The sequence below is a fragment of the Pinus tabuliformis genome, chromosome J (assembly GCF_031772625.1).
Source record: "Pinus tabuliformis cultivar Carrire ecotype Pingquan chromosome J, CPIR1, whole genome shotgun sequence".
NCBI classification, from domain to species: Eukaryota; Viridiplantae; Streptophyta; class Pinopsida; order Pinales; family Pinaceae; genus Pinus; species Pinus tabuliformis.
Window position 1 is genome coordinate 645,817,118 of NC_142295.1, and position 26,801 is coordinate 645,843,918.

The 26,801-nt window shown below is 41.0% G+C and overlaps 1 protein-coding gene across 1 annotated transcript in view; it reads right to left on the reverse strand.

Moving 5' to 3' along the window:
* Positions 1-26,801, reverse strand: part of LOC149228578 (uncharacterized) — a 465,738-nt gene that overhangs the window by 241,929 nt on the left and 197,008 nt on the right. Inside the window, exons 8-9 of the mRNA XM_089378272.1 lie at positions 25,516-25,657; positions 25,349-25,432 (exon numbers count right to left, since the gene is read on the reverse strand). Of these exons, the coding sequence (XP_089234398.1) occupies positions 25,349-25,432; positions 25,516-25,657 (226 nt within the window). The remainder of the gene's footprint in view (positions 1-25,348; positions 25,433-25,515; positions 25,658-26,801) is intronic.

Sequence of the window (26,801 nt, forward strand, 5' to 3'; positions counted from 1 at the left end):
TTGGAGGGCAAGGGACCGCATTGGATCTTATGCAGGATTACAGGTGGGTTTCCATTCAGTTCTTGGTCTCCCTATACGAGGTCCTAGCCCTCCAAAGGGCCACATGGGTACTTGTAGGGTGAGCGTTGAGAGCCATGGGCCTCCACCATAGCAAATATTACTCCATGGACCCCCAACATCAATCATTGATTGCTCGTGTTCCACCTTTTGGGTGAGGATAATGCACATGGTACACTATGCCCAGCCGACTCCACAGGCAAATATTCCAAGGCCCAGAGGATGTCTCCCGCTGTAGAGAGAGGGCTTATGTCTTCATCCCAATACACAATTTCGATCCACTTGGAGACTCACGAGGATGTCCTTGTGCCCCCAGACCCACCTGGGAGCACCACAGATTCTTTCTTGGAAAACATGGGTCCAACCCCTTGTCCATTATGTTTGGAGTCCATTTTCACATCATGGCAACCCTTGGACTTCATTAGGCCTACTCAAAGGCCCAACGACTCACTATATTGATCATTCTGCCCTCTTGAGAGGCTTATTCTTATGTTATTGACCTATACTGTTGGGCTTGTCACCAAGGAATGTTATTGGAGCACATTATTTTATTATTTGGGGCTTAACTAGGCCAGATTAGATAAATCGAACTCATTAAAGGTTGTATAAATAGATGTGAGGTGATTCATTCTCTCATCATCACTTGGATTGGGATTTAGTAGCTCTTGCGAACTTCACATTCCTTTTTGGAGGATGAATTTGGATGTTATGGATGAATTTTGATGTTTGGATCTACTTCTCTTGTCTTGGAGCTTCACTATTGGCATAATATGATCATTGGATATACTCTTTTATTCATGTAAGTAATATTTTTCATGCTTATTCTTGTCATTTACTTTGTCACATGAATGTTCTTGGAATTTTCACTAAACAAGTCTGAAATTTATTGCTTTCTTGTAAGAAATTGTGGAAATTTTGTTCTTTTATAGCGTAGCATCATTGCATGGGCCATGTATGAATGGGTGAATATGCCTAGAGGTTATTTTGTCAAAATATACTTTAATAAGTCATCATTTATTACATATTGAAGTTTAAACATCTCAAGTAGTTTCTCCCATGCCCTAATTGTTGAAATTTGTAAGTCTAACACGTCAAAAATTCCTACTGCATTATCTGGTTTATTATCTCCTACTTGTTCTTTCCATTAACAAGTTATTTATAAATATAAATACTGAAATAAACGCAAACGCAGCCTCAACATATATATAGATCAACGACTGAAATAACTAAGACAGTCACACAAGGGACACCATTATTTTTGGATAATCATCCCCGGAAAAAGCCAATGCGGGAAAACCGATGCAGCAGATATGAGGGTTTTATTATTATGCAGTTTCTGAATACAACTGGGGTGCCAAAAATGGCTCACCCGTCAGAGAATTTCCTTGGCAGAAGTACCTCTCCTCAAAGACAGATATTTTGGCTGATCAGCCACCGGATGATCGATCCCACAACAACTATGTCAGCTCCTTAGCTGGACAGCAAAAGTTGCTCCAAGCTTCTCCACTGCTATGTGTCACTCTCCAACGACAGCGTCACCCTCTCAGCTCCAGTCTGCCCCACGAAAATCTCCATCATTGCATCTTGGCCATGCGTCAACTCTGCTAGTCTCTGCGCAGCTACTGTTGCCTCTACGTCAGCCACTTGGCTCTCTGCGTCCGCCCTCTAGCCCTCTGCATCACCCACGCTAGCCTCCTCAGCCTCTGCGTTAGTCCCAGTTGCCTCTGCGTCAACCTTCCTAGGCTCTGCGTTGTCTCTCTGGCACTACCTCTGCCTCTCTACTATGTATTCTCAGCCTTCTACCAAACTGCCCCTCACTACAACAAATCACTCATTTGATTCTCTCAGCAAACCCCACTCCAGAAAATCAAACTGACTGATCAATTTTGGTGCATCTCCAACTAACCCTCAAGCCTCCTCTTATACTTTTCCAGTTGACGATTGAACAGCCGAGATTAAGTCCCTAATCAACGGCTAAGATTAGATTTCGCTTTATCCTCGTCATTTCTAACTTTCTCACCCATTTTATATTAATACACATTAATATTTTAATTTTCCTAAGTTTAGACTTGGGAACCCCATTAAAAATATTAATTATTTTAATCTCTCTCCATCTGGGTGGAATTTCCCCAAACAATTTTTGGGTCTTGGAGATCTTATGTGCCTTAGCCTCTCCACCAATTTTCATTGCTAGAGCACATCCGATGCTACCACAAATCAACACTAATGCCATGCGAAGTTGCTTGAAGGCCTCCTTGATTGGGTGAACCTCTTGCAAACCATAAATTCTCGTGACTTCCTCTTCCCCAAAGGATAAGGCACTGGTCCTTCCATAGATGATGAGTGATCACTTGAAACACATATTTTTCTCACCTCTACTCCTCTTACTAGGCCTAACCTCCATAGGTCATCTAGGGCATCAATTATCTCATGTTCTACCCATCAAAAGACTTCGATCTCTTGCCCATTACTGTGTTAGGATTTCCTCTAGAGGCCCTCCAAATTTCACGAAATTCTGACAGTGGGATCTCCAGATATTGCAAGCCCTAGTCCAAGGATCGCCTCTTGCCCTAGGTTTCCCTTGGCTAGTGACCTCATTTGGATCATTGTACTTTATTCCAAGAAGATTTGTCCATTGATCTTCCTCTCTTCCATAATTAGGTCAAGTCCCTCCTTGAGTGATCAATTCCACTTCCTTGACCTACTTCTGGGTCTACTAGGTCTCGTGTGGTCCCACAACCTAACAACTCCAATTCTACAAAGATCATACAAAGACCAATTCTCCATTAGGATTTCTAGACCTAGGAATCATATTTACAAGATATATTCCCAAACCCTAGCCTCAAGAATCCTTTTAGCCCTTCCTAGATAGCCTATCACCTTGCTTCTTGAGCAAGTAAGCCCTACAATGGAGTCTCTCTTGTGACTAGGCCTTAGGAATCACTCCTTATCCTCTTATTGACCTATTCATCTAGTGATTCCCCTCTGTATCGGGTCTCCTCTCATCGGTGAAAGTCCTCAAAGAGCAGGGAGCCTTAGTTGAGGTGACATTGGGCTATTGCTCCATTGTTGCCCTGGAACTAGTAGTTTCTCTTTAGGATACCCTTCTAGGACCCCTGCTAGTTTGAGTGGTAACATTTTGGCGTCGTTGCCAAGGGCGCGCGACATGTGCCTTGTTTCCCTTACGACATCATTAACAAATCATTCTTGGTGATTCCAATGAAAGAACGAAGCCCTAGTTCTTCATCGAGCTTCAAAGTTAAATGCTTGTTGGGTGAAGAAAGCATCTGTGGAGGCATTTAAATTCACCTTGGCGACTCCAGTTTTGCATTATATGAAAGCTCGTGAAAAGTAGTTGAAGAACACTAGCCCTGAAGAAGAACAAGCCCTATGAGAAAGATTGGATTTGTGGGCTCAACTTTGTGATCATCTGATAGAGCATGAGAATGAAGACTTCATACTCAATTTCTATAACAAAAGCAGGTTAAACCTCCATAGCATAAGGCAAGAGTACAAAGAAGACCCCAGAGAATATCTCTTCTCTAAGCTTGCCTATTAGACTGGTGCATTCAATTCATTATCTCACAACATCGAAGAAAAATACGGCTCATTACCATATGAGGATTTGGATGACCAAGATGACCAAGCAAGCGAGGATGATGAACAAATATCAGTTATAGAATCGACGGCCCATATCAATAAGGTGGGGAACATCTCCTCTAAGGATGACGAAGAGTTTGACCCTGAACACCTTCAGACCCTGCAAGAAAGAATGGACGAATATAGTAGGTCATGCAGGTGGCTAGTCAAGGAATATAATGCTAAGGACCTATTCTTCCATCTATACCAGCAAGAGGAGAAGCTCTATAAAATGAAATGTGAATATAGAGAGAACCCTATTAAAACCCTCTTCCTACAAGCATTGTACCAAGCACATATAACAAATACCTTAGCTATTGTTCTCCAGGAGAAGAGGGAAGAAGAGATGTCATGCTTGCCTAGTAAGGAAGATAAAGAAGTTGGAGAGGACCTTGGGGATCTAAATGATGAGCAAAAATATGAATCCTCCTTGGGTCCACATGATGAAAAGAATGATTTTGGGAACACGTGTTGGGGAAGATGAGTCTATGGAAAGTAAAGTTGAGGCTGACCTTACCTTTCTCAAGGATATTACTCCTAATGACTCCCCTTTTGAGAACCTTGGAGAAGGTGGTCTGATTAGCTTCTTGGAAGTTAACATTACAGATTACTTCCATATTGAAAAGGCAAAATGGGAAATCATTGGTCCTCAATTTGATTGTGCTCCCATTTATGACACTGACAAGGAGGATGAGGTTGAGATTGGTCTTCCCTTTCTCTCGGGCATTATTTATGATGACATATCCATCGATACCCTTGGGAAGGAGAAGTATTATTTTCCCTTGCATGAAAAGGGGCAGTTGGAGGTAATTGATTCTCCTTTTAGGGAAGACCCTATCTTTGATACTGATGATGATGAAATCGATACGGCTCCTATCTATCCTCCTTATGACTCTATATTCAAATCACTTGAGCCTTTAAATTATGATTTTGAGGAGGAAAATCTTGTTGAATATAATACTTCGCCCTCCCCTTTGCCTTTTTCTCTTGTTCATCATCTTGAGTCTTCCACAAGTGATTCCCTCACCCCTTTTCATATGATCTCCAGTGACCATGGGTCATTTTACCTTCCTAGGTATGATGTTGAGGAAGAAACATCTACTAGATGCATCCCTCCTTCCCCCTCATACCCTCGGGATTCTGAAAACAATCACTCCATTAAGCAATCAATCTGTTGTCCCCTTCCATGTTCCAAGTCTCCTTTCTCTTCTCATCATGACCTTGTGGCATCTACAAGGCATAGTATTATGGACAATGATTGTGATAGGGAGTTCTTGAGAGTGATCATTCATTCCTCCATTGTGTGCTTAGAGGGAAAGCTCCGCACTCCTAGATTGACTTATCTTCCTTCTTTCAAGAGTTCCTTTCACCTCGAATGGAGATCATATTTTCCCACCTCCCACCCACTTCATCCACCATGTGATTGTGTCCGCATTTGTTTTTGGATTTCCTACACAAGTAATCATATAGATAGGCATATTTATGTTGATTTGATGATATGTTGGTTACATTGCCTCTATGATTACACTTAGTATTATATATCATATGCATGTTAGGGGAGGATGCATTGCATATTGACTTCCTCATTAGAACTAACATCATATGATATTTTCATTGTAGACTTGTTTCATTTAGAGTAAATTTACCTTATTGATTTTATGGCCTAATACTAAGCATGGGTGATCATAAAACACCACATAAACATGCTTCCCAGTGTGCTTGGTCTTTGACATGTGGAAGTAACAGGTTTATGGTACCAAGCGATTGTTGGTGTTCTCATGACCTCCAGTTCGAGTATCTTTGTGCACCTTCCCAAGATCTAATGTCCTAGTTGGAGTCAAATGTTACCCACTATCTGTGGGTAGTATGCATAGGGGAAAAATTTTCTCCTAAATGGTCCAAAGTCAGTAGCCCCTTGCAGCCACGAGATGGTTCAATGTGCCATTTTCTCTGCCACCTGAGCCAGCCATGTGGTCCCTAGCCCATCTATTATGAGTGTGTGTTTGAAGGGGGGCCTCCCAAACCCAAAGGTATGACTTCTCATTGGTTTAGTTGAGTAACTTTCTTTACTTTTCATGGACACTTTTGGGCATGGATTAGTGGGGGCATTTAGCAAAAGAGCAGGCTAGGTCTACGCTCGTCTCCTCTACTTGATTTGGTGTTTAGCCTTGTATCCTAGTTCCATGGGATCTCCTTCACTGGTCACTTGCTTTAGGGTTGGCACTACATCAGAAATCTCGATTTTGGTTGCATGGTCCCGCTTCCCGACACCATATACATCGCTCCTTTCCACTCATTTTGACTTCATTCATCATTTTTCCTATCCAAGTCCACATGTGCCCATTGGGTCTACATAGGGTTAGCCTCCCCTTGCCCACACCTTGGGTCGGGCCTGGAACGAGGCCCCAGAGGTTGATGCAACTAAAAAGAAAAAAAGAAAAAAAAACCATAATTTGGCAATTGTCAATAGGAAATGTACCACCAAATGCAACAGATGGCTAGGACAGAGAAATTTAGTACAAGGGAAAAAGCCAAACATAAGCTCTACCATAGTTCCTATGGACCCTATATAATCTCCCTCCACATTAAAGAACCCATGACTATCCCAACCCTTGGTGGGCAATGCAATGCCCCACCTTAAAAGGGGGTACCTACTGCTATATACCACACATCATGTTCTCATTCCCTGGAGGCCCAAGCAGTGACAAAGAAAAATTAATAAAAGGCAAAAGGCATCTGAAGGAAGGTGGAAGAACAAAGGTCAGGGAAGCTCATGTACCATGATTGCTCCCTCCTACAATCATATACCCAAGTGTGGGCTTCCCTCATTATAGCTCCCCTTTTGTCCCTTGCCCCCCACTTCGTTCCATTATTATATCACTTGCCACCTTCCACTTGATGGATGTACCATGGACATGTCACTCTCTTTAAAGGTTGAAACCACCTAATAGGGTCCTTGGCTAACCCCCGTTTTGAGCTTGGAGTCACTTGCACATGCCAAAGCCCACTATGGAAGGGCATGCCACCATGAAGAGCCTCATTGATTCCATGATTTGTAGACACTTTTACTTTATTATTCTAATGATTTGTTGTATTGGAGGGCAAGGGGATACATTGGACCTTATGTAGGATTGCAGGTGGGTTTCCATTTGGGGTTTGGTCTCCCTATATAGGGTCCTAGCCCTCCAAAGCAATGTTTTAAAACTCTGAATCGAGTTCGGAACCAGCCGAGGGTCGACTCTGAGTCCAACTCCAACTCAGTATCAACTCGGTCGATTTGATTTAAATGACTCGGTCATTGTAAAAAATACATTAAATACTTATTTTTCTATAAAAAAACATGATTTTAAATATTTTCATTCATGTTTCCAAACACAAAGCATTAGAATATAGAGAGAAGACAACATATGATCAAAATAGGCTCGTGAATATATCCATTCATATCAAAATGCCACCTAGTGCACTGTCCAATACATAGTTATTAGTACATACATGATATAGAGATCAAGACAAAAACACATAACCAAGGAGGCTCTAAATGGCCTCTACAACAAAAGTAAACTGTAAAACATCACTAGTCACCATACTATGAAAATGCCACTGCCAACAAATTTGTGAATTGTTGTAGCTTATTCTTATGCATGTATCAGTTCATAATTGAAAAGCAGTTTATGAGATTAATCACCCGAGATGCAAAAGAAAGGTATCAATGCATAATATCCAAGGCTAGCACTCAAGAACAATGCAAGACACCACTGTTATGCTAGATCAAACCACTACACATTTATATCAGTTAGCTATAGCAAAAATATCAGTCTTAGTAAAGTAACCAGACCTCATAAGATACCATTGGTCGGTTCAGCCATTTTGTTACCAAACCGGCCAAGTCAATGACTGGCTTGGCCAGTTCGCTAACAAACTAGCCACCGAACCAGTTTATCTGTCGAGTCGCAACAGCCAAGGGTGTTGCTTGGCCAGCTAGGCCAAATCTGAGCCGGCTCTGTCGTTTTTTAAAATAGTGCTCCAAAGGGCCACATGGGCACTTGTAGGGTGAGCGTTGAGAGCCATGGGCCTCCACCACAGCAGAGATTATTTCATGGATCCCCAGCACTGATCATTGATTGCTCGTGTTCCACCTTTTGAATGAGAATGATGCACCTCGTTCACCATGCCCAGCCAACTCCACAAGCAGATGTTCTAGGGTCTAAAGGATGTCTCCCACTGCAGAGCGAAGGCTTATGTCGTCATCCTAGCCCTTACAGATGGTCTACAGGAATTTTCGATCCACATGGAGACCCATGGGGATGTCCTTGTGCCCCCACACCCACTTGGGAGCACCATAGGTTCTTGCTTGGAAAACAAGGGGCCAACCCCTTGTCCACAATGTTTGGAGTCCATTGCCACATCATGGCACCCCTTGGACTTCATTAAACCTCTTCAAAGGCCCAATGACTCAATACATTCATCATTTTGCCCTCTTAAGAGGCTTATTCTTATGTTATTGAGCTATCTTGTTGACCTTGTCACCAAGGAATGTTATTGTAGCACATTATTTTATTATTTAGGGCTTAATTAGGCCAAATTAGATAAATCCAACTCATTAGAGCTTGTATAAATAGATGAGAGGAGATTCATTTTGTCATCATCACTGGATTGGCATCTAGTAGCTCTTGTGAACTTCACATTCCCTTTTGGAGGACGAATTTGGATGTTACGAATGAATTTTGATGTTTGGATCTACTTTTCTTGTCTTGGAGCTTTATTATTGGCATTATATGATGATTAGATATACTCTTTTGTACATGTAAGTAATATTTTTCATGCTTATTCTTGTCATTTACTTTGTCACATGAATGTTGTTGGGATTTGTTGATTTGGGGTAGCATCGGATGTGCTCCAGCCATGAAAATTGGTCGAGAGGCTAAAGCACATGAGATCTCCAAGACCCAAAAATGGTCTGGGCAGATTCTAAACGGTTTGGGAGATATTAAAATAATTAATATTTTTAATGGAGTTCCTAAGTCTAAACTTAAGAAAAATAAAATATTAATGGGTATTAATATAAAACTGGATTAGAAGGTTCCAAAAGTCATGGATCAAGCCAAATCTAATCTTAGCCATTGATTAGAGATGTAATCTCGGACATTGATGGACCAACGAGAAAAGTATAAGAGGAGGCTTGAGGGTCAGTTGGAAAATACACTAGAGTGATTAGTCATTCATTTTGCTAGAGCAAGTTTGCTAAGAAAAGTTGAATCAATGATCACCAACGAGGGGTAGTGAGTACGAGGCAGAGAGGCAGGGACAATACTTGGAGACTAGCACAGAAGCAAAGAGAGCGAGAGCAGCAGTTAGTCCAGGCAACGCAAAGCCCAGCAGAGGCAGTGCAGAGCCCAGAGAGACTGTGTCATCCATGCAGAGGGTATAGGGAGTGACGCAGAGGCTCCTAGAGGCTGCAGAGTGCCTCAGTAAGCTAACGCAAAGGGTCCTAGTGCTGACGCAGATCAACAGGAGTCTAATGCAGTGGCCAGAAGGGCCAGAGTTGAGTTTCAGTTGTGCCAGAGAGGGTTTCGTGGGACAGGTTTTCTAAATGCCTGTTTCCAAATATAGAGGTATTGCTGCGTATAGTTTTCTTTGTCGGGTAAGCTAGTTTAGGCACCTAGTTATACCCTCTGAATAGCTGCACTGGTTTTCTCGCATTGGGTTTTTCCAAGGACATTGGTCCAAAAATAACGGTGTCACTTGTGTGCTTGTTTTCTTTCAGTTGATTATCTGTAGATGTTGATATTGTACTTGTGTTTATTTTCAGTATTTACATGGTAAATAACTTGTTAAGTAATTAAACAAGTAGGAAGAAATAAACCAAATAGTACAGGAAGAATTTCTAATAGGTTAAACGTAGAAATTCCAACATGATACCAGAGCATGGTTGCAGATCACAACAAAACTGAAGGCATCAGCCAAGCAAAGCATTTGCAGCAGATTCAGCTATCCCAAGTGACAGAGTTGATCCTTGCAGAAGGCAACAGAGGAAGGAGTGACGCAAAGAGACTACGTCATCATTTTGGGCTATAGAAAGGCAGCGCAAAGGCTAAGGGAGGCAGAATCAAGCTCACGCAAAGGCCAGGAGTGCTAACGTAGTTGGTTGGGGGAGCTGATTTGCCAGTGTCGGGATTGCGCAGAGCCAAGTGGCTCAATCCTTCAGTTGCTAGGGTATAGGAGGTTGTGGATAATTTTGGAGCAAAGCTGCTGGGGTATTGTGGTCAGAATAGTACCTAACGGGGCAAGACCAAGGGGAGGGAGTTGCTGCCAAGGCAGATTTCTAGCCAAGGAATCCAGACCAGTGGTGCAGTTGCACAGACGATCGAAGTGGGGCAACTTGATGTTGGAAGAGGGATTGTCAGAAGGGAAATCGAGACTCAGAGGGACTCAAACTGAGAACTTCCAAACGGGAAGTTGAGAGACTCAGCAAGAGTCGAACAGAGGACTTCCAAGAGGGAAGTACAGAGACTTGGAGGAGTCGAAAGAAGAGCAGCGTGATGGCTGTGAATGGGCTAAGAGATCAGGATAGGTAGGACGGAGCGTCCAACTTTGTGGTCTAGAAGGCCAAGATCTTGTCCATTCTAGACAGATATCGCCTCAAGGGCTTCGTCACGAAAGTGATAGCTGTCCTAGTTGACCCGGTAGCTAATGAAAGGTACAAGGAGGCAATGGCTAAGGCGAAGTGCATCATCCTTGATGGGGTCAAGGATCATGTGGTACCACATATTGCCAAGAAGGAAACGACAAGGGAGATGTGGGATGCCTTGAAGACATTGTACCAGCATACTTCCATGCAGAGGAAGATGCTCCTGGAGAATCAGCTAAGGGCATACCAGATGCAGAAGGGAGAGCAAATAAATGTCTTCCTCAATCGCTTGAAGGAAATCCGTGACTAGCTAACTTCCATAGGGGCCATGTCAGATGAGGAATTGATGGTGAGGACCACACTAATCGCAGTTTCCGAGGATTGGGAGGTATTTGTCCAGAGCATAATGGGTAGGACGAGTCTTCCAGATTAGGAAGAACTGTGGCTGGCTCCTCGACAAGAAGAGATCAGATGGAAGGTGGGGAGTAGTGGAAAAGGGGTCAAGATCAAGAAGGAGGAAGAAGACGATAAGGCTTTAGCATCTACGGGAAAGCGGGAGAGGAGGAAGAAGAAGGACCTCTCCAAGGTCAAGTGCTTCCATTGTGGGGAACTGGGTCATTTTGCAAACCAGTGTCTTAGGAAGAAGATTAAGGGAGAGGCTTCGAACTCGAAGACAGCGCCTGCAAAGGTGGAGAAATAAGTCAAGGAGGAGGACAATTGTGCCATGAGTGCTCACGTGCCACTTGAGAATAAGTGGGGAGACATTGCTCTGCAGTCAGGAGGACTATAGGCGATGAGGGGCAGGATCCTTGAGGTACCCAACCTCTTGGATTATACCTTGCTACAAGAGCCCCGAAGAGCAGCAGCAAGACTAGTGGATGTGGGTAGAGACGGATGTGGATGGAGTGGTAGAGAGTGCTACAGTGCAGGAGTCCCCAGGCAGCGCGAGGCCAGCAAGCTGCAATAGTGTGAGAAGCACGGGAGTGTTGCACCAGTGCAGGATGGCACAGAGAGGTGTGCAACAGTGCGAGATGCAGGGAGTTGTTGCAGCAGTGCAGAGGAAAGTAGAGGGAGCCCTTGTTTGCGGAAGAGGGAGCTTCAGCATCGGGAGTGTTTCTAGCCTGACATGGATGTCAGAAGTTGGGTGGATCAGTTACTTACTTCTCAGTAGTTGAGCTGCAGTGCAATAGCAGTATGCAGTAGCACGATGCACCATGATGAGAGGGGATGCAATGCAGATGCAGTATTGGGAGGATGGACCAGCAACAGCACAGATGCAGAGGGAGTTGTCGTACGGATGCAGCAGTGGCAGTGGCAGGGCAATGGGCAGCAGTACAGGATGCAGCAGTGCAAAGGATGTTGGGCGGGTAGGACTAGCATCAGCACAGGGACCGATGCCAGATAATCAGGGTGATGCTCAGTGTGGAGTATTACTAGAGCACAGTCCTAGCTAAGAGGGAGTGTTGATTTGGGGTAGCATCGGATGTGCTCTAGCCATGAAAATTGGTGGAGAGGCTAAAGCACATGAGATCTCAAAGACCCATCAATGGTTTGGCCATATTCTAACCAGTTTGGGAGATATTAAAATAATTAATATTTTTAATGGAGTTCCTAAGTCTAAACTTCGGAAAAATAAAATATTAATGGGTATTAATATAAAATTGGGTTAGAAGGTTCCAGAAGTCATGGATCACGCCAAATCTAATCTTAGTCGTTGATTAGAGATGTAATCTCGGTCGTTGATGGACCAACAACAAAGTATACGAGGAGGCTTGAGGGTTAGTTGGAGAATACACCGGAGTGATCAGTGATCCATTTTGCCAGAGCGAGGTTGCTAAGCAAAGTTGAATCAGTGATCACCGACGAGGGGCAGTGAGTACGAGGCAGAGAGGCAGGGACAATACTGCGAGACCATCACAGAAGCGAAGAGAGTGAGAGCAGCAGTCAGTCCAGGCTACGCAGAACCCAGCAGAGGCAGCGCAGAGCCCAGAGAGACTGTGTCATCCTCGCAGAGGGCAGAGGGAGTGACGCAGAGGCTCCCAGAGGCTGCAGAGTGCCTCGATAGGCTGACGCAGAGGGTCCTGGGGCTGACACAGGTTAGCAAGAGCCTGGCGCAGTGGCCAAAAGGCCAAGCGCTGAGCTTCAGTTGTGCCCGAGAGGGTTTCGTGGGACAGGTTTTCTAATTACCTGTTTCTGAATATAGAGGTATTGCTGGCGTATATTTTTCTTTGTCCGGTGAGCCAGTTTAGGCACCCAGTTGTACTCAAATAGACTGCATAATAATATAACCCTCTGAATAGCTGCATCGATTTTCCTACATTGGGTTTTTCCAAGGACATTGGTCCAAAAATAACGGTGTCACTTGTGTGCTTGTTTTCTTTTAGTTGATGATTTGTAGATGTTGATACTGTAGTTGTGTTTATTTTCAATATTTACATGGTAAATAACTTGTTAAGTAATTAAACAAGTAGGAAGAAATAAACTAGATAGTATAGGAAGAATTTCTAACAGGTTAAACTTAGAAATTCCAACAAGATTTTCGCTATACAAGTCGGAAATTCACTTCATTCTTGTACAAAATTGTGGAAATTTTGTTCTTTTATAGTGTTGCATCATTGCATGGGCCATGTATGAATGGATGAATATTCCTAGAGGTTATTTTCTCAAAAGATACCTTGATAAGTCATTTTTTATTGCATATTGAAGTGTAAAGATCCCAAGTAACTACTCCCATGTGATTGAAGACCTCCTTGGTTGGGTGAGCCTCTTCCAAACCATAAATTCTCTTTACTCCATCTTTCCCAAAGGATAAGATATCAGTCCTTAATTGGTGATCACTTTAAACACATTTTTCTCACCTCTCCTTCTCTTTCTCGGCCTAGCCTCCATAGGTCACCTAGGGCATCAATTATCTCATGTTTTAGCTATCAAAGGACTTCGATCTCTTGTCCATTACTACGCTAGGATTTCCTCTAGAGACCATCAAAATTTCATGAAATTATGACGGTGGGATCTCACGACATTGCAAGCCCTAGCCCAAGGATCATCTCCTCCTCTAGGTTTCCCTTGGCTAGTGACCTCATTTGGATCATTGCGCTTTATTCGAAGAAGATTTGCCCACTGATCCTCTTATATTCCACAATTAGGTCAAGTCCCTCCTTAAGTGATCAACTCCACTTCCTTGACCTAATTCTGGGTCCACTTGGTCTCGTGTGGTCCTGCAACCTAACTCCAATTTCACAAAGATCATGCAAAGACCAATTCTCCATAAGGATTTCTAGGCCTAGGAATCATCATTACAAAATCTATTCATAAACCCTAACCTCAAGAATCCTTTTAGCCCTTCCTAGAGAGTCTATCACCTTGTTTCTCGAGCAAGTAAGCCCTACAATTGAGTCTCTCTTGTGACTAGGCCTTAGGAATCACTCCTTATCCTCTTATTGACCTATTCATCTAGTAAATCCCCTTTATATAGGGTCTCCTCCCATTGGTGAAAGTCCGTAAAGAGCAGGGAACCTTAGCTAAGGTGACAGTGGGTTATCGGTCCATTGTTTCCCTTGACCTAGTAGTTGCCCTTTAGGATCCCCTCCTAGTACCCTTTCTAGTTTGAGCGATGACAAGAGAAATATCCTTCATCTCAAACTCTGAGGCCGACTCCCTCTTGCACCCAATGATGAGCTTATTTGCCCCAGTAAGGAACAGATCATAAACATATAACACCAAGATCAAAGGATTGCCATCAACAAACATGAAGTAAAGGTTAGGATCCGCAACACTCTTGGTAAAGCCCAAACTCATCAAGTATCCATTAATCTTTGAATACCATGCCCTAGGTTCATGTTTGAGTCCAAACAAAGCCTTCTTCAATCTGCAAACATAGGCCTCCTTCCCATGTACCTCAAAGCCCTGAGATTGCTCTATGTACAGTTCCTTCTAAATCACACCATTGAGGAACACAGCCTTTACACTCATCTGATGTATCTTCCAACCCATAACGGAAGCAAGAGAAATAATAGTCCTAAGAGAACTGTACCTAGCGAATGGAGCAAACATCTAATCATAGTCCACTCCCTCCTTTGGGAGAACTCTCTCGCCATGAACCTCACTTTGTACTTCTCAATGTCGCCATCTGTTGCATGCTTGATCTTATAGATCCACTTGGAATTCACCACAGACTTCCCCTATAGTCTTGGAGATATATCACACACATCATTCTTCATGATGGACTCATACTCCTCCATCATGGAATCCTTCTAAACCTACTGACATGTTGCCTCCTCACAACTAGAAGGCTTGGAATCAATTATGTGGCTCATTAATGCCATATAACTTGAGTACCCTTGTGGTTGTTTGCTCTCCCTAAAAATACCTCTGAGAGTTGCATGCCCTTTTACATCCTACAAGGTGCCATGAAGTCATGCTAGCCTCTTCCTAGTCACAGCAACATCTCTAGGCGGGTCCACTAGCTCTGCTAGCTCTACTCTGATATTGTAATGGATGGTTTGGATGTCTTAACAATCTATATAGTCCTTTCTATGCAACGCCAATCACTCTTGTCGAATCTATGCTCGAACCCTTAGGCCATACAAGAACCTGACCATCTATAAATGCAACTCTATAAGCTCTATCTTCCAACGCTAAAATAGAGAGCAAGTTCTTCTTCAATCCTGACACAAACAAAACACCTCTCATGTGTAAAAAATCTCCAGACTCTAGCTGAAAGGATGTTGACCCAACACCTTTCAATGCATATTTGGTTTCATCTGCAAGTTCCACCAGCGATGTTGAATCCCTCCTGTCCACCAACCAAACATCATTTGCATCTATAATAGTTCCCATAAGAGCGAAAACAACGAAATATTCCTTCAACTTTTTATGTGGTGGATGCCCATCATCATCATCAACATCAGTGGTTGATGCATGATGTTTTTCGTTCCTTTTCTTTTGAGGACACTAGGAGGTGTTGACCACTCTAGTGTCAACTAGCCCATGAGTAGAGTACATTTCAGAGCAGTCATAGTCTTTTCAGATTTCATCATCATTTGCAGCATTTGGTCTTCAAATGTAATTCAAATTCTCCAACCCTATGGGCCATTTTGTAAAAATGATTCTTGTACGTTTATGAAGCCATGTAACACATCTAGGTAGCTTAAGAGTTTTTGCTAGATAGTTTCACTCTAGGTAGTTTTTTTCCTTAGCTAATTATTTGTGTTTCGCACCACTAAATAATTGGTTAGGTTTTTCTCCCACACATTTCCTAAAGCTAGAGCAGGGCTCAATGGTGAACTCTTAGGTGAGTCCTAGTGTATAGAGTCTATGTAAATTACCAGTGTTGATAATATCGATATCGGCAAAATATCAGCGAGGGTCCAAAAAACATCTATCGGCAATATCGACAAGCATAAAAAATGCATAATATATTCATTTTTTTCAGATTTTTAAACATATAAAGAAATAACAACATGAACTAAACACATTGGCACATAAATATGAAAAAAGCACTGATATATATGACATCAAATAGAAATGATACATCAAACTTCAAAGGTGATACCAAATCCTGGTGATCCCTGATAATTGTCCAATCAAGGACTCAAAAAAAATAACATCACATATCTTGCTAATCCCTGATAATTGTCCAATCAAGGACTCAAACAAAATAACATCACATATATAAAAGTATTTCATCATCATGAGTTATAAACTTATATGTAGCAAAACAAATAAAACTAGCAGCTATCTATCTGAGACCAGTGGCCTCTCCCTAGTAGCTATCGTTCTGTCTTGTTCAGCAATTGCTTCAAGAGCTTTTTGTATAACCTCCACATTAGAAACCATACAAGGCATTACATCTGCATCATGTACAGGGAGTCTAGCCAAATGGTATTTCAATCGTGTAACCTCCTAACATCTTGGTCCCACACACTTTGCATGATATATATGCCCGATTTGCCCCACCAACAGGGTCCCCATACTCCCAAAATGGTTCCAAGGCTTTTGGCATATTTGACATTTGCAGTGAACTAATTCAAGCCTAGGGCACAAAAAAAAAAAAAAAAATTGGCATTAGTAATAGCAACCTCATTAAAAAAATTACTACATTATTTTCATTTTGCAATGTGAATGAAAAATGGCAATAAGAGGGTGCATAAGAAAATTGAAAAAAAAAGAAGCTTGTTGTCCTAATATGGAGAAAACCCTTGCATTGGCTCATGGGCATGAAAATCATAGCAAATGGAAAAAAACAACGAAACAAAATGTTGGTAGGCAAAGAGGCAAGCAAGCATAACCCTAAATCTATGAAAAAATCATTAACATAGGGGTTTTAAAGAACATACCTGTTAATGGAAGAAATGAAGTTTGTCTCATTGTTCTTCAATCTTTGATCAACAAAAAAATCTTAGTTGGTGGTGATAATCGTTGTTTGATCCTCAATTCCTCCTTGACAACCACCACAAAACTCTTCCCCTTCCTTCTCTAACACTTGGAAACAGGAATGAAGGAAAAAAAAGACGATTTTCCCTTTTTCTAGCCGCGGGATAACCTGCCCGGCGATATTTTCTATCGTCTCGCGATATTTTGCTGAGATATCGACAATATCTCGAAAATATCGTGATATTTTCGGGAGCCAAAATAACACGATATTTTCGCGGCAATTTTTCAGCTCGCCGAAAATATCGCGATATTTTCAATTATCGGCAATATCTCGCCGGATATTATCATCATTGTAAATTACCATACTAGATCATCTGTAAAGTGTTGCAGAATTTGGTTGTCTCTAGAGGTCAATTGTTAATTGTTGAAATTCCTCTTCTAAATGGGATTTTTATGTTATACTTGATGTAAAGATGTAAAAAGTGTTGTCTGTAGAAGCTACAAGGGTATGAGTACTTAAATTTATACCTCAACTCCTAAAATTTCTATCTACACAAACTTTGAGGGTAGAAAAATATGTTTAAACCCCTCTAGAGTCATTATTTTTATTTTTCGGAGAAAAAAAAAAGGCAAAATAATTAGCCAGAAATTGGTCAGAAAAAATAAAAGGATTGAAAATAAAATTCTCTCCAAGTGGAAAAATAATTAAAAAAGATTGTGTACTTTCCTAACAAGGAAATAAACTAAAAGGTCAAGGAATCTCCATGGTTCAAGCTAAGTACCACAATGAATTATTTGGGCTAGAAGAAAATAATTTCTCAAGAAAATCGAATTTTTTGGTCCAGGAATTTATTTTGAAGGAGAAAATTTCGAGGAAATTGTTTTTGAAGATGTTGAAGTGGTCCAAAACCACTCCAAAGTCGACATATGGTCCATCCAACTCATCCAACAAGGCAAACGAATTTTTCCTTTGAATCTGTGCCACCAAATAACGGGTTCAAAATTTTTTGGAAGTATCTAGCCACGGATCAAGCCAAGCTAGCCATTTTTTCCACTTCGAGGGTTCTAGCTCTCTCATTATCTATATAAGGAAGCTTTAAGCTCCTCATTTGTAACAATGAAAAACCAAACTATTGGCTACTGAATCTTTTGTAGTGGAAATATTTTATGATCAATAAAGCACGTCTCTGGGGATAAATCTTGGTGGTGTTCTTCTTCCATGACTATGGTAACATTGATTCATTGTGCTTAATTTTCTACTGGTAATAATCTAATTGTTATTTCCATTTGCTTTCATAGATTTATTGGTGTATTTGGATTCATATTTGTATAAGTACTCTAGATTTGGACGTTGCTAGTGGGTTTTTGGTTAAACCACAACGAATTCCTTTCATTATATTATCCAATCCCATCTGGATCTAACAATATATCTTTGAAATTGTGTTGTAATCATTTTATCTAAATCAGATCTCAAGCGTGAGGGGACGTTTTCGGTTAACCTATCCAACTCTTGAGCATAGAAGTGGAAGAACCCACTTAGTATTCTTCTAAAGGCTTATCTAACGAGACTTTTATGCAGGGTTTCTTACCCATTGCTTGTGGTAAAATCTATTTATCTCATTTATTTTCTCTCTATTGTGCTTTAACTGAATAGATCTGCTATTTTAAAAGCTTGTCATTTGCTAATCAAGGAACAGAGTTGTACTCATATCCCTTGAATTAGCTCTTGTAAATTTGTAAATAGACTTTGAATCTATTTTCTAACAATTGTAAATAATTTTATTTATCTTGTATATATTTTTGGGACTTCTTTTCTTGTAGATTTGAAGAAGGAGGATAAGGGTTTGGTGTAGATCTATTTGTAAACATTTTTGTAGGTGGATTTGCTTCAAAATCAAAGAGGAAATCAATTTTGTGTGAGGACAAACTCTCATGTAGCCTTGACAACTAGGGTTTCTAGCTAGATCGAAATTTTTTTGGAAGGTCGTTTGCTATTTCTAACCATCTCTTCAGGTCGCAAGCAATTGAGGCTCTTCCTTGTTTCTAAATCAAAAAATTTCAAGGTTTTTTCAATTAAAAATCTTATTAAAAAAATTCTCAAGGCAATTTTCTTAAACCTTTTGAAAGTTCTAGCTTAGGGTTTCATATTTTACACACCAACTTTTTTTTGTGAAGTCGCTAGCCTTGAAAGGCTTTCTCTAGTCTCCAAGCGAAGGGTTTTAAATTTTTATGGTATAAAATTTTTATTGAAATTTTTTTTCTAAAGACTACAAGTATTTAAACCTCTCCATTATAAAGTTGCAAGCCCTTAGGGCTCATTCATTGCTCTTGTTTTCAATATACCCTTGGATTTTGCAGAGATAAAACAAATTTCATTGAATAGTTTCTCATCATAAAAATGGCAAAGACCAACCCTCTGAAGGCTTGATTTAACTCATAGAATTTCTCTAGAAAAAATCGCATGCATTTGGAGGCTTGGTTACCCTAGCTAAGAGTTTGGATATTCGTTTTCTTTGAGTGCTTAAGCCCTTGAATTTTTAGTGTTGAATTGTGGTAGCATCGGATGTGCTCTAGCCATGAAAATTGGTGGAGAGGCTAAACCACATGAGATCTCCAAGACCCAAAAATGGTTTGGGGAAATTCCACCATGTTAGAGAGATATTAAAATAATTAATATTTTTAATGGGGTTCCTAAGTCTAGCCTTAGGAAAATTAAAATATTAATGGGTATTAATATAAAACTGAGTGAGAATGTTCTAAATGACATGGATCAATCCAAATCTAATCTTAGTTGTTGATTAGGGATTTAATCTCGACCGTTGAAGACTCAACAGGAAAAGAATAAGAGGAGGCTTGAGGGTTAGTTGGTGATACAATAAGATTGATCAGTCAGTTCGATTTTCCGGAGCAGGTTTTGCTGAGAAAATTCGAACAAGTGATCTGAGTTGCGGCGAGGGGCAGTGAGTACATAGCAGAGAGGCAGAGATAGTGCTTGAGGGTCAGCACAGTGACCAGAGAGGCTGACGCAGAGGCAGCAGGAGCCATGTAGAGGCAGCTAGTGACTGCGCAGAGGTTGAGGGGCCTGCGTGGGTGACGCAGAAAGCTAGAAAGTTGACGCAGAGAGGCAGAAGGCTGACACGGAAGGTTTAGGAGTGACGTTGAGGCTAGCAGGGCTGACACAAATTCTTGGAGAAGCGTTGGAAGGATTTTCGTGGGGCAGAATTGCTAAATATATGTCTCCAAAGAAGAGGTATTACTGCCAACTAGAAATATCTGTTGGATGAGCCAGTTTGGCACCCTAGTTGTACTCAAGAAAGTTGCTTAATAATAAAACCCTGAGAACTATTGCACCAGTTTTCCCGCATTGGGTTTTTTTGGGGATGATTGTCAAAAAATAGCAATGTCCGTTGTGTGTTTGTCTGTTATTTCAGTTGATGATCTATAGATGAGATGAGACTACATTTGTGTTTATTTTCAGTATTTATATGGTTAAATAACTTGTTAAGAAATAAACAAGTAGTTGAAATACACCAGATAATGCAGGAAGAATTTCTAATGTGTTAGATTCAGAAATTTCAACATGGTATCAAAGCATTGCAGATCACAGGACAACTGAAGGCACCAGCTAAATCAGAAAATTTGCAATAGAAACAGTTGTCCCAAGAGACAAAGTTGTTCCTAAGCATAGTGCAGCAGAGGAGTGACGCAAAGGGTCTGTGTCATCATTTCAAGCTAGAGAGAGGGTCAGCGCAAAGGCAGAGAAAGGCAAAAGAGGCTCACGAAGAGCCACGTCATCCTACTCAATCAGGTAGGCTTGCATAGCTGGCTAGAGGAGCGATTCAGCCTTGCTGGGATTGCAAAAAGCTAAGAGGCTCAGTTTCTTCAGCAGTTGGGGCCTAGGGAGCTGTGGGCAAATTGTGGATTGGGAAGCTAGCAGGGTGTTTTTGTTGTCAAAGCAAAACAGTACCTAATAGGACAGAACCAAGGTAGAGGGAGTCACTGCCTTGACGGATTTCTAGCCAAGAAATCCATATCTGAGTTGCAATTGCAAAGAGGATCAGAGAGGAGCGGATCGACAGTTGGCGGGAAGATTTCCAGCAGGGAAATCAAGACTCAGAGGGAGTCTAGGAGAGAACTTCCAGGAAGGAAGTCGAGACTCAGACGGAGTCTAGAAAAGGAGCGGAGATGGCAATGAACAGACTGAGGGATCAGGAAAGGTTGGATGGGGCCTCCAACTTTGTCATCTGGAAGGCCAGGATCCTGTCTATTCTGGATAGACATCGCATCAAGGGCTTCACCTTGAGAACCATGGCTATCATAGTCGACCTAGCTGATAATGAAAGATATGGGGATGCAATGGCCAAGGCAAAGTGCATAATCCTTGATGGGGTCAAGGATCATGTAGTACAGCATATTGTCGATAAGATCACGGCAAAGAAGATGTGGGATACCTTGACGACATTGTATCAAGGCATTCCGTATAGAGGAAGATGCTACTAGAGAATCAGTTGCAATCGTATCAGATGCAGAAGGGGGAGCAGATAGATCTATACCTCAACAGGTTGCAAGAGATTCGAGACCAACTTACTTCCATAGGGGCCACGTCGGATCAGGTGTTCATGGTGAGGACCGCCTTGGATGCAGTCTTCGAGGATTGGGAGACATTTGTCCAAAGCATTTTGGGCAAAGCTACTCTTCCGGGATGGGAAGAGATGTGGGCAACTCTTCGCCAAGAAGAGATCAAACCGCTGACCAAGGCGGGAAGTAGCAGCAAAGGAGGTCGAGTCAAGAAAGAGGAGGAGGAGGACGCAGCTCTGGCATCTACGGGACAGCAGGGGAAGAGGAAGAAGAAGGACATCTCCAAGGTGAAATGTTTCCATTGTCGGGAGCTGGGTAATTATGCAACCCAGAGTCCCAAGAAGAAGAATAAGGGAGAGGCTTTTGACTCTAAGGCAGCTCTGGCTAAGGCGGAGAAAGAAGTCAAGACAGATGACGACTGTGCCATGAGTGCTCATGCACCTCTAAAGAAGAGGTGGGGAGACATAGAGCTGTAGTCAAGAAGACTACCAAAGATGTGGGGCAGGATCCTTGAGGTACCCAAACTCTTAGATCATATTTGGCTACGGGAGCCCCAAGAGACAGTAGCAGGATGACGGATGTTGATAGAAGCAATATGCGAATGGAGCAACAGGGCAGTGCTACAGTGCAATGGTCTGTAGCAGCACAGTGGGGGTTGCAGCAGTGTGAGAGGCACAGAGATGGTTGCAGTAGTGCAGAGAGGCACAGAGGGGGTTGCAGCAATGCGAGAGGCACATAGGTGTTGCAGCAGTGCAAAGGCAGCATAGGAAGCACAAGATAGCAGCAAAGGTAGCTTCAGCATCAGAGGGCTTCTATCCTGACAAGGATGTCAGTGGTTGGCTAGATCAGTTACTTACATCTCAGTAACTGAGTTGCAGTACAGCAGTAGCAGTGGTAGTGCTATGGGCAACACGATGCAACATGATGAGAGAGAGTTGCAGTGTAGATGCAGTGTTGGGAGGAAGGACCAGCAGTAGCATGGTTGCAGAGGGAGCCGCAGTACAGATGTAGTAGTGGCAATGGCAGAGCCATGGGCAGCAGTGCAGTGGATGTTGGGCAGCAGGCCCAGCATCAGCACAGGTACCGGTGTTGGATGATCAGTGTGATGTTTAGTGGTGGAACATTACTAGAGCACATTCCTCGCTAAGAGGGAGTGATGATTTGTGGTAGCATCGGATGTGCTCTAACCATGAAAATTGGTGGAGAGCCTAAAGCACATGAGATCTCCAAGACCCAGAAATGGTTTGGGAAAATTCTACCCAATTAGAGAGATATTAAAATAATTAATATTTTTAATGGGGTTCCTAAGTCTAAACTTGGGAAAATTAAATTATTAATGGGTATTAATATAAAACTGGGTGAGAATGTTCTAAAGGACATGGATCAAGCCAAATCTAATCTTAGTCGTTGATTAGGGACATAATCTTGGTCGTTGATTCATCAATAGGAAAAGTATAAGAGGAGGCTTGAGGGTCAGTTGGAGATACACCAAGATTCATTAGTGAGTTCGATTTTCTGAAGCGGGGTTTGCTGATAAAATTCAAACAAGTGATCTGAGTTGCAGCGAGAGGCAGTGAGTACATAGCAGAGAGGCAGAGATCAATGTTGCGAACATCACGATCAAGATTAAATCGGCGAGGGAAAAAATCAGAAAAAGTCGTAAAATCAGGAAAAAATCGGTAAAAATCAGCCAAACATCGGCAACACTAAAAAAAAAAAAATCATTTTTTTCAATTTTTTTAAGTATCTAAAGCATCCACGATTTTTTGATGATTTTTATGATTTTTATGATTTTTTGGCAATTTTAAGGATTTTATCGCGATTTTTTCATTTTGGAAAAAAGCTTGGCGATTTTTTCACGATTTTTTGGCGACCTTTTGGCGATTTTTTCAAAATGAAAAAATTGTTGATAAATCAGCTGATTAAATCGCCATGCCGAAAAAATCGTGATTTTCGCAACACTGGCAGAGATAGTGCCTAAGGGTCAATGAAATGACCAGAGTGGCTGACCCAGAGGCAGCTAGTGAGTGCACAGAGGCTGAGGGGCCTGCGTGGGTGACGTAGAAGGCCAAAAAGTTGACACAAAAGGCTGACGCAGAGGGTTTAGGAGTGACGCTGAAGCTAGCAGGGCTGACACAGAGCCTTGGAGAAGCGCTGGAAGGATTTTCGTGGAGCAAACTTGCTAAATATCTGTCTCCGAAGAAGAGGTATTACTGGCAGATAGAAATCTTTGTTGGGTGAGCCAGTTTGGCACCCTAGTTGTACTCAAGAAAGTTGCTTAATAATAGAACCCTTAGAATTGTTGCACCGGTTTTGCTGAATTGAGTTTTTCTAAGGACGATTGTCCAAAAATAACGGTGTCCCTTGTGTGTTTGTCCGTTATTTCAGTTGATGATCTGTATATGAGTTGAGATTGCATTTGTGTTTATTTCAGTATTTACATGGTTAAATAACTTGTTAAGAAATAAACAAGTAGGTGAAATAAACCAAATAATGCAGGAAAAATTTCTGATGTGTTAGATTCAAAAATTTCAACATTTAAAAATTTATCACAAAAGATTGTAAAAAAGTTTAGATAAAATTCAAGTTAATTTTTCCTCTTGGTCGTGAGCATATTTTCATCAAGGTCATCGGCTTCTTTAGAGGTTGTATTTCATATTGGTGAGGGTCGTGAGCACTTGGAGGCTTTAGAGCGAATGATCTTGAGGAATTTTAATTCAATTTGATATCATTAACATTGTATTTTCCTCATAAATCATTGTATCTTGGAAAGAAGTATTGGTGCTTCAGAGTTTGGATTTGTCAAACTTTCCAAGCTTGTAAGAGCCCTTCTCATTGTCTAACGAGTCTCTTTCTTAGTAATATTAATAATAAAAGATCTTGTTTCTCTAGGGAGGTTGGGAATTTCCCATGGTATCCATCCTCCTCATTTAAAAGGGAGGATCTTGTCTTTCTAGCTTAGTTTAGTTTCTAGATCTAGTTTCTAACTTGTTTCATTTCATTTGCATTCTAGTATATTGCATAATCATTGTTAGATCTAGATCTTCATTTCTAATTGCTTGATCTAATTGCTATTGTGATCTTAATTGCTACCTTCTCTAATATACACTTGAGAATTATATCTCTAGTAATTAGATTCTTTAGCAGTCTCATCTGTCACCAACAAATTCAATCACCACGAATATGTGTGCCAATAAGGTGTGCACTTTAATTAAGTATTGTAGCATGGAAATAAAAATGTTCTCCTTAGCAAAACCTCTCCATAATAATGACAAGACATAAATGTCAACTTCAAGTGCACCACCACCAAGGGATTATTACATCAAAATTACAATATAACCGTAAAAAAGGGTTAGATCACCATCAAGCCATAATATTGTCTAGCAAATGTGAGATTATAAAATTAAATCACCTATGAAAATCCCACAAAAACAACATGAATAATCCCACCATAGCGGTATCATACGAGAAATGAGCATAATAAAAAGGCTTACTCATCCAACCATCCAGTGTGTTCCCAATCACACATCCCTTATATAAGGATCATGTAGAACGCCCCTCCCTAGTGACACCAACATTATGCATCAACACACCAAGTCACAAGGAAACATCAACAATCAAAAAACACATATCTCCTAACCATCATCATCCAATAAGGCAAACACATGAATAGAACACCAAGCAGCAAACAGAATCATCATCCAACCAAGGAGAAGTAAGACTCCCCCAAACAAAGATCTCCATCAAGTGAGCAAATGCACTGAAAAGAAGGGACTTCATGAATATGAATCTCTGAAGTTGGTCCAATGCTCAAGAGTACCAGCAGGAGGTCTCCATCAATGTGATGGAAATCACAAGATGGAACCTCATATAATGTATGTTGTAACAAGCCAAAATACATACCAAGACCAAAAATGCCACCCTAAATAGAAGCAGCAATTTGGCATCCACTATCTCTAGATTATAATTTGTGTATCCCAAAATTTCATAAAAGAGTGTATTAGCATCTCAAATTCACAACTTAACACCCTTTATGACTTGCACTTAACAAAGGATCTTAGAAAGACAAACCTTTAAAAGGTCCATTTTGCTGAAGGTTGCACGACAATCAATTAGAAAAGATAAATGTTGCTCTAAATCACCTCCAAAATCCACCTACAAACAAAGCTTCTTCTTATATAAAATGAAAGAACAAAGAAAAGAATAAATGAGTAAATAAAGCCTTCAAAAATGTATACCAGCTGGACAAAGTGTTTCACAGTGTCAGCGATCTGCTTACAATCATCTTCACCCCTCAAGCTATCTATGGAGTCATGAAGAACCTTAGAAACTTCAAATAGAAATTGCCTGGTAACAGGATCTCCAATTCTTTGGCTACTCCTGCCACAAATTTCATGAATGATTGAACACCACAAACAGGAAAAGAATATTATCATTTGAAAGCACTTGTGTTCAATGGGACATCAATAGTTTCTTTGTGGTCCTGTTTAAAGTTTAGTCTAGCATTTGAGAAATTTTAGCCAAACTACGAGATAACAAAACCTTCCATCTCTCATATTTACATCTTTAAGCAATATGAAATTTCCATGCTCAGAGATTAACTATAGTTTAATGCAGAAAATTACAAAAACTAAATGATAATATCATCTATATTTATTTTCCTAAGGCATATTCTGTGTAGGATGATAATTTTCACTGTCATGACCAATAAAAAAGATTCGTCATTCTGCAAAAAGTTTTTTCCGATAAAATAAATATGCAGTATATTATGAATTCAAAAGCAGCTCATAAAATCTCTTATTTTCAAAAATAGAAGAGTAAGCCTTTATATGACTAGCACGGAGTAATTTCATGGCATGCAACAATGGCCTACAAGTTACAAAAGACATCTGTTTTAGCCGCCAGCCACTATCACTTATGCTACCAACTAAATTGTCAAGAAGTCTACAAACACACAAAAGCAGTGAGTGCAACACATGTATATACAGAAAGTACTCATTCATATCCAGCTACTTGGATATCCATAACAAAGAAAAAGTGTTCCCCAGGGAACTTATTTCCATATTTGTAAAGTCCAAATTTAGAACTAACAAAAGCTGATTTGAATAACTGAATTTAGAGTACAGAAAGTAGGTTTTAGTTTACAACTTACCATAAAAATTGTAACCATGGAATTCAAGACTAGGAAAAACATGAAGAGACAATTAAGAAGTTGGCCCCTCACTAGCAAGACTGTTAGCTTTCAGGTTATTCCAAAAGTCGTTACACAATGTTTGGAGATGTTTCATGATATCTGTGGTACATGGTGTTTGATCAGGTCTTGGATAGTCTATGACAGACTCGCAGATGGGAGATAGTTTGTGATGGATTTGCACATTGGAGATAGCTTTCTCAATGGTTTCTTGATCTCAGTCAGTGTTGATTTCTGGTAGCATTGGATGTGCTCTAAGTCTCAAATTTTGCAGGGAGGCTTGGTCACATGTATTCCAAAGAACCCAGAAAGAATTTTGGGAAATTCCACCTG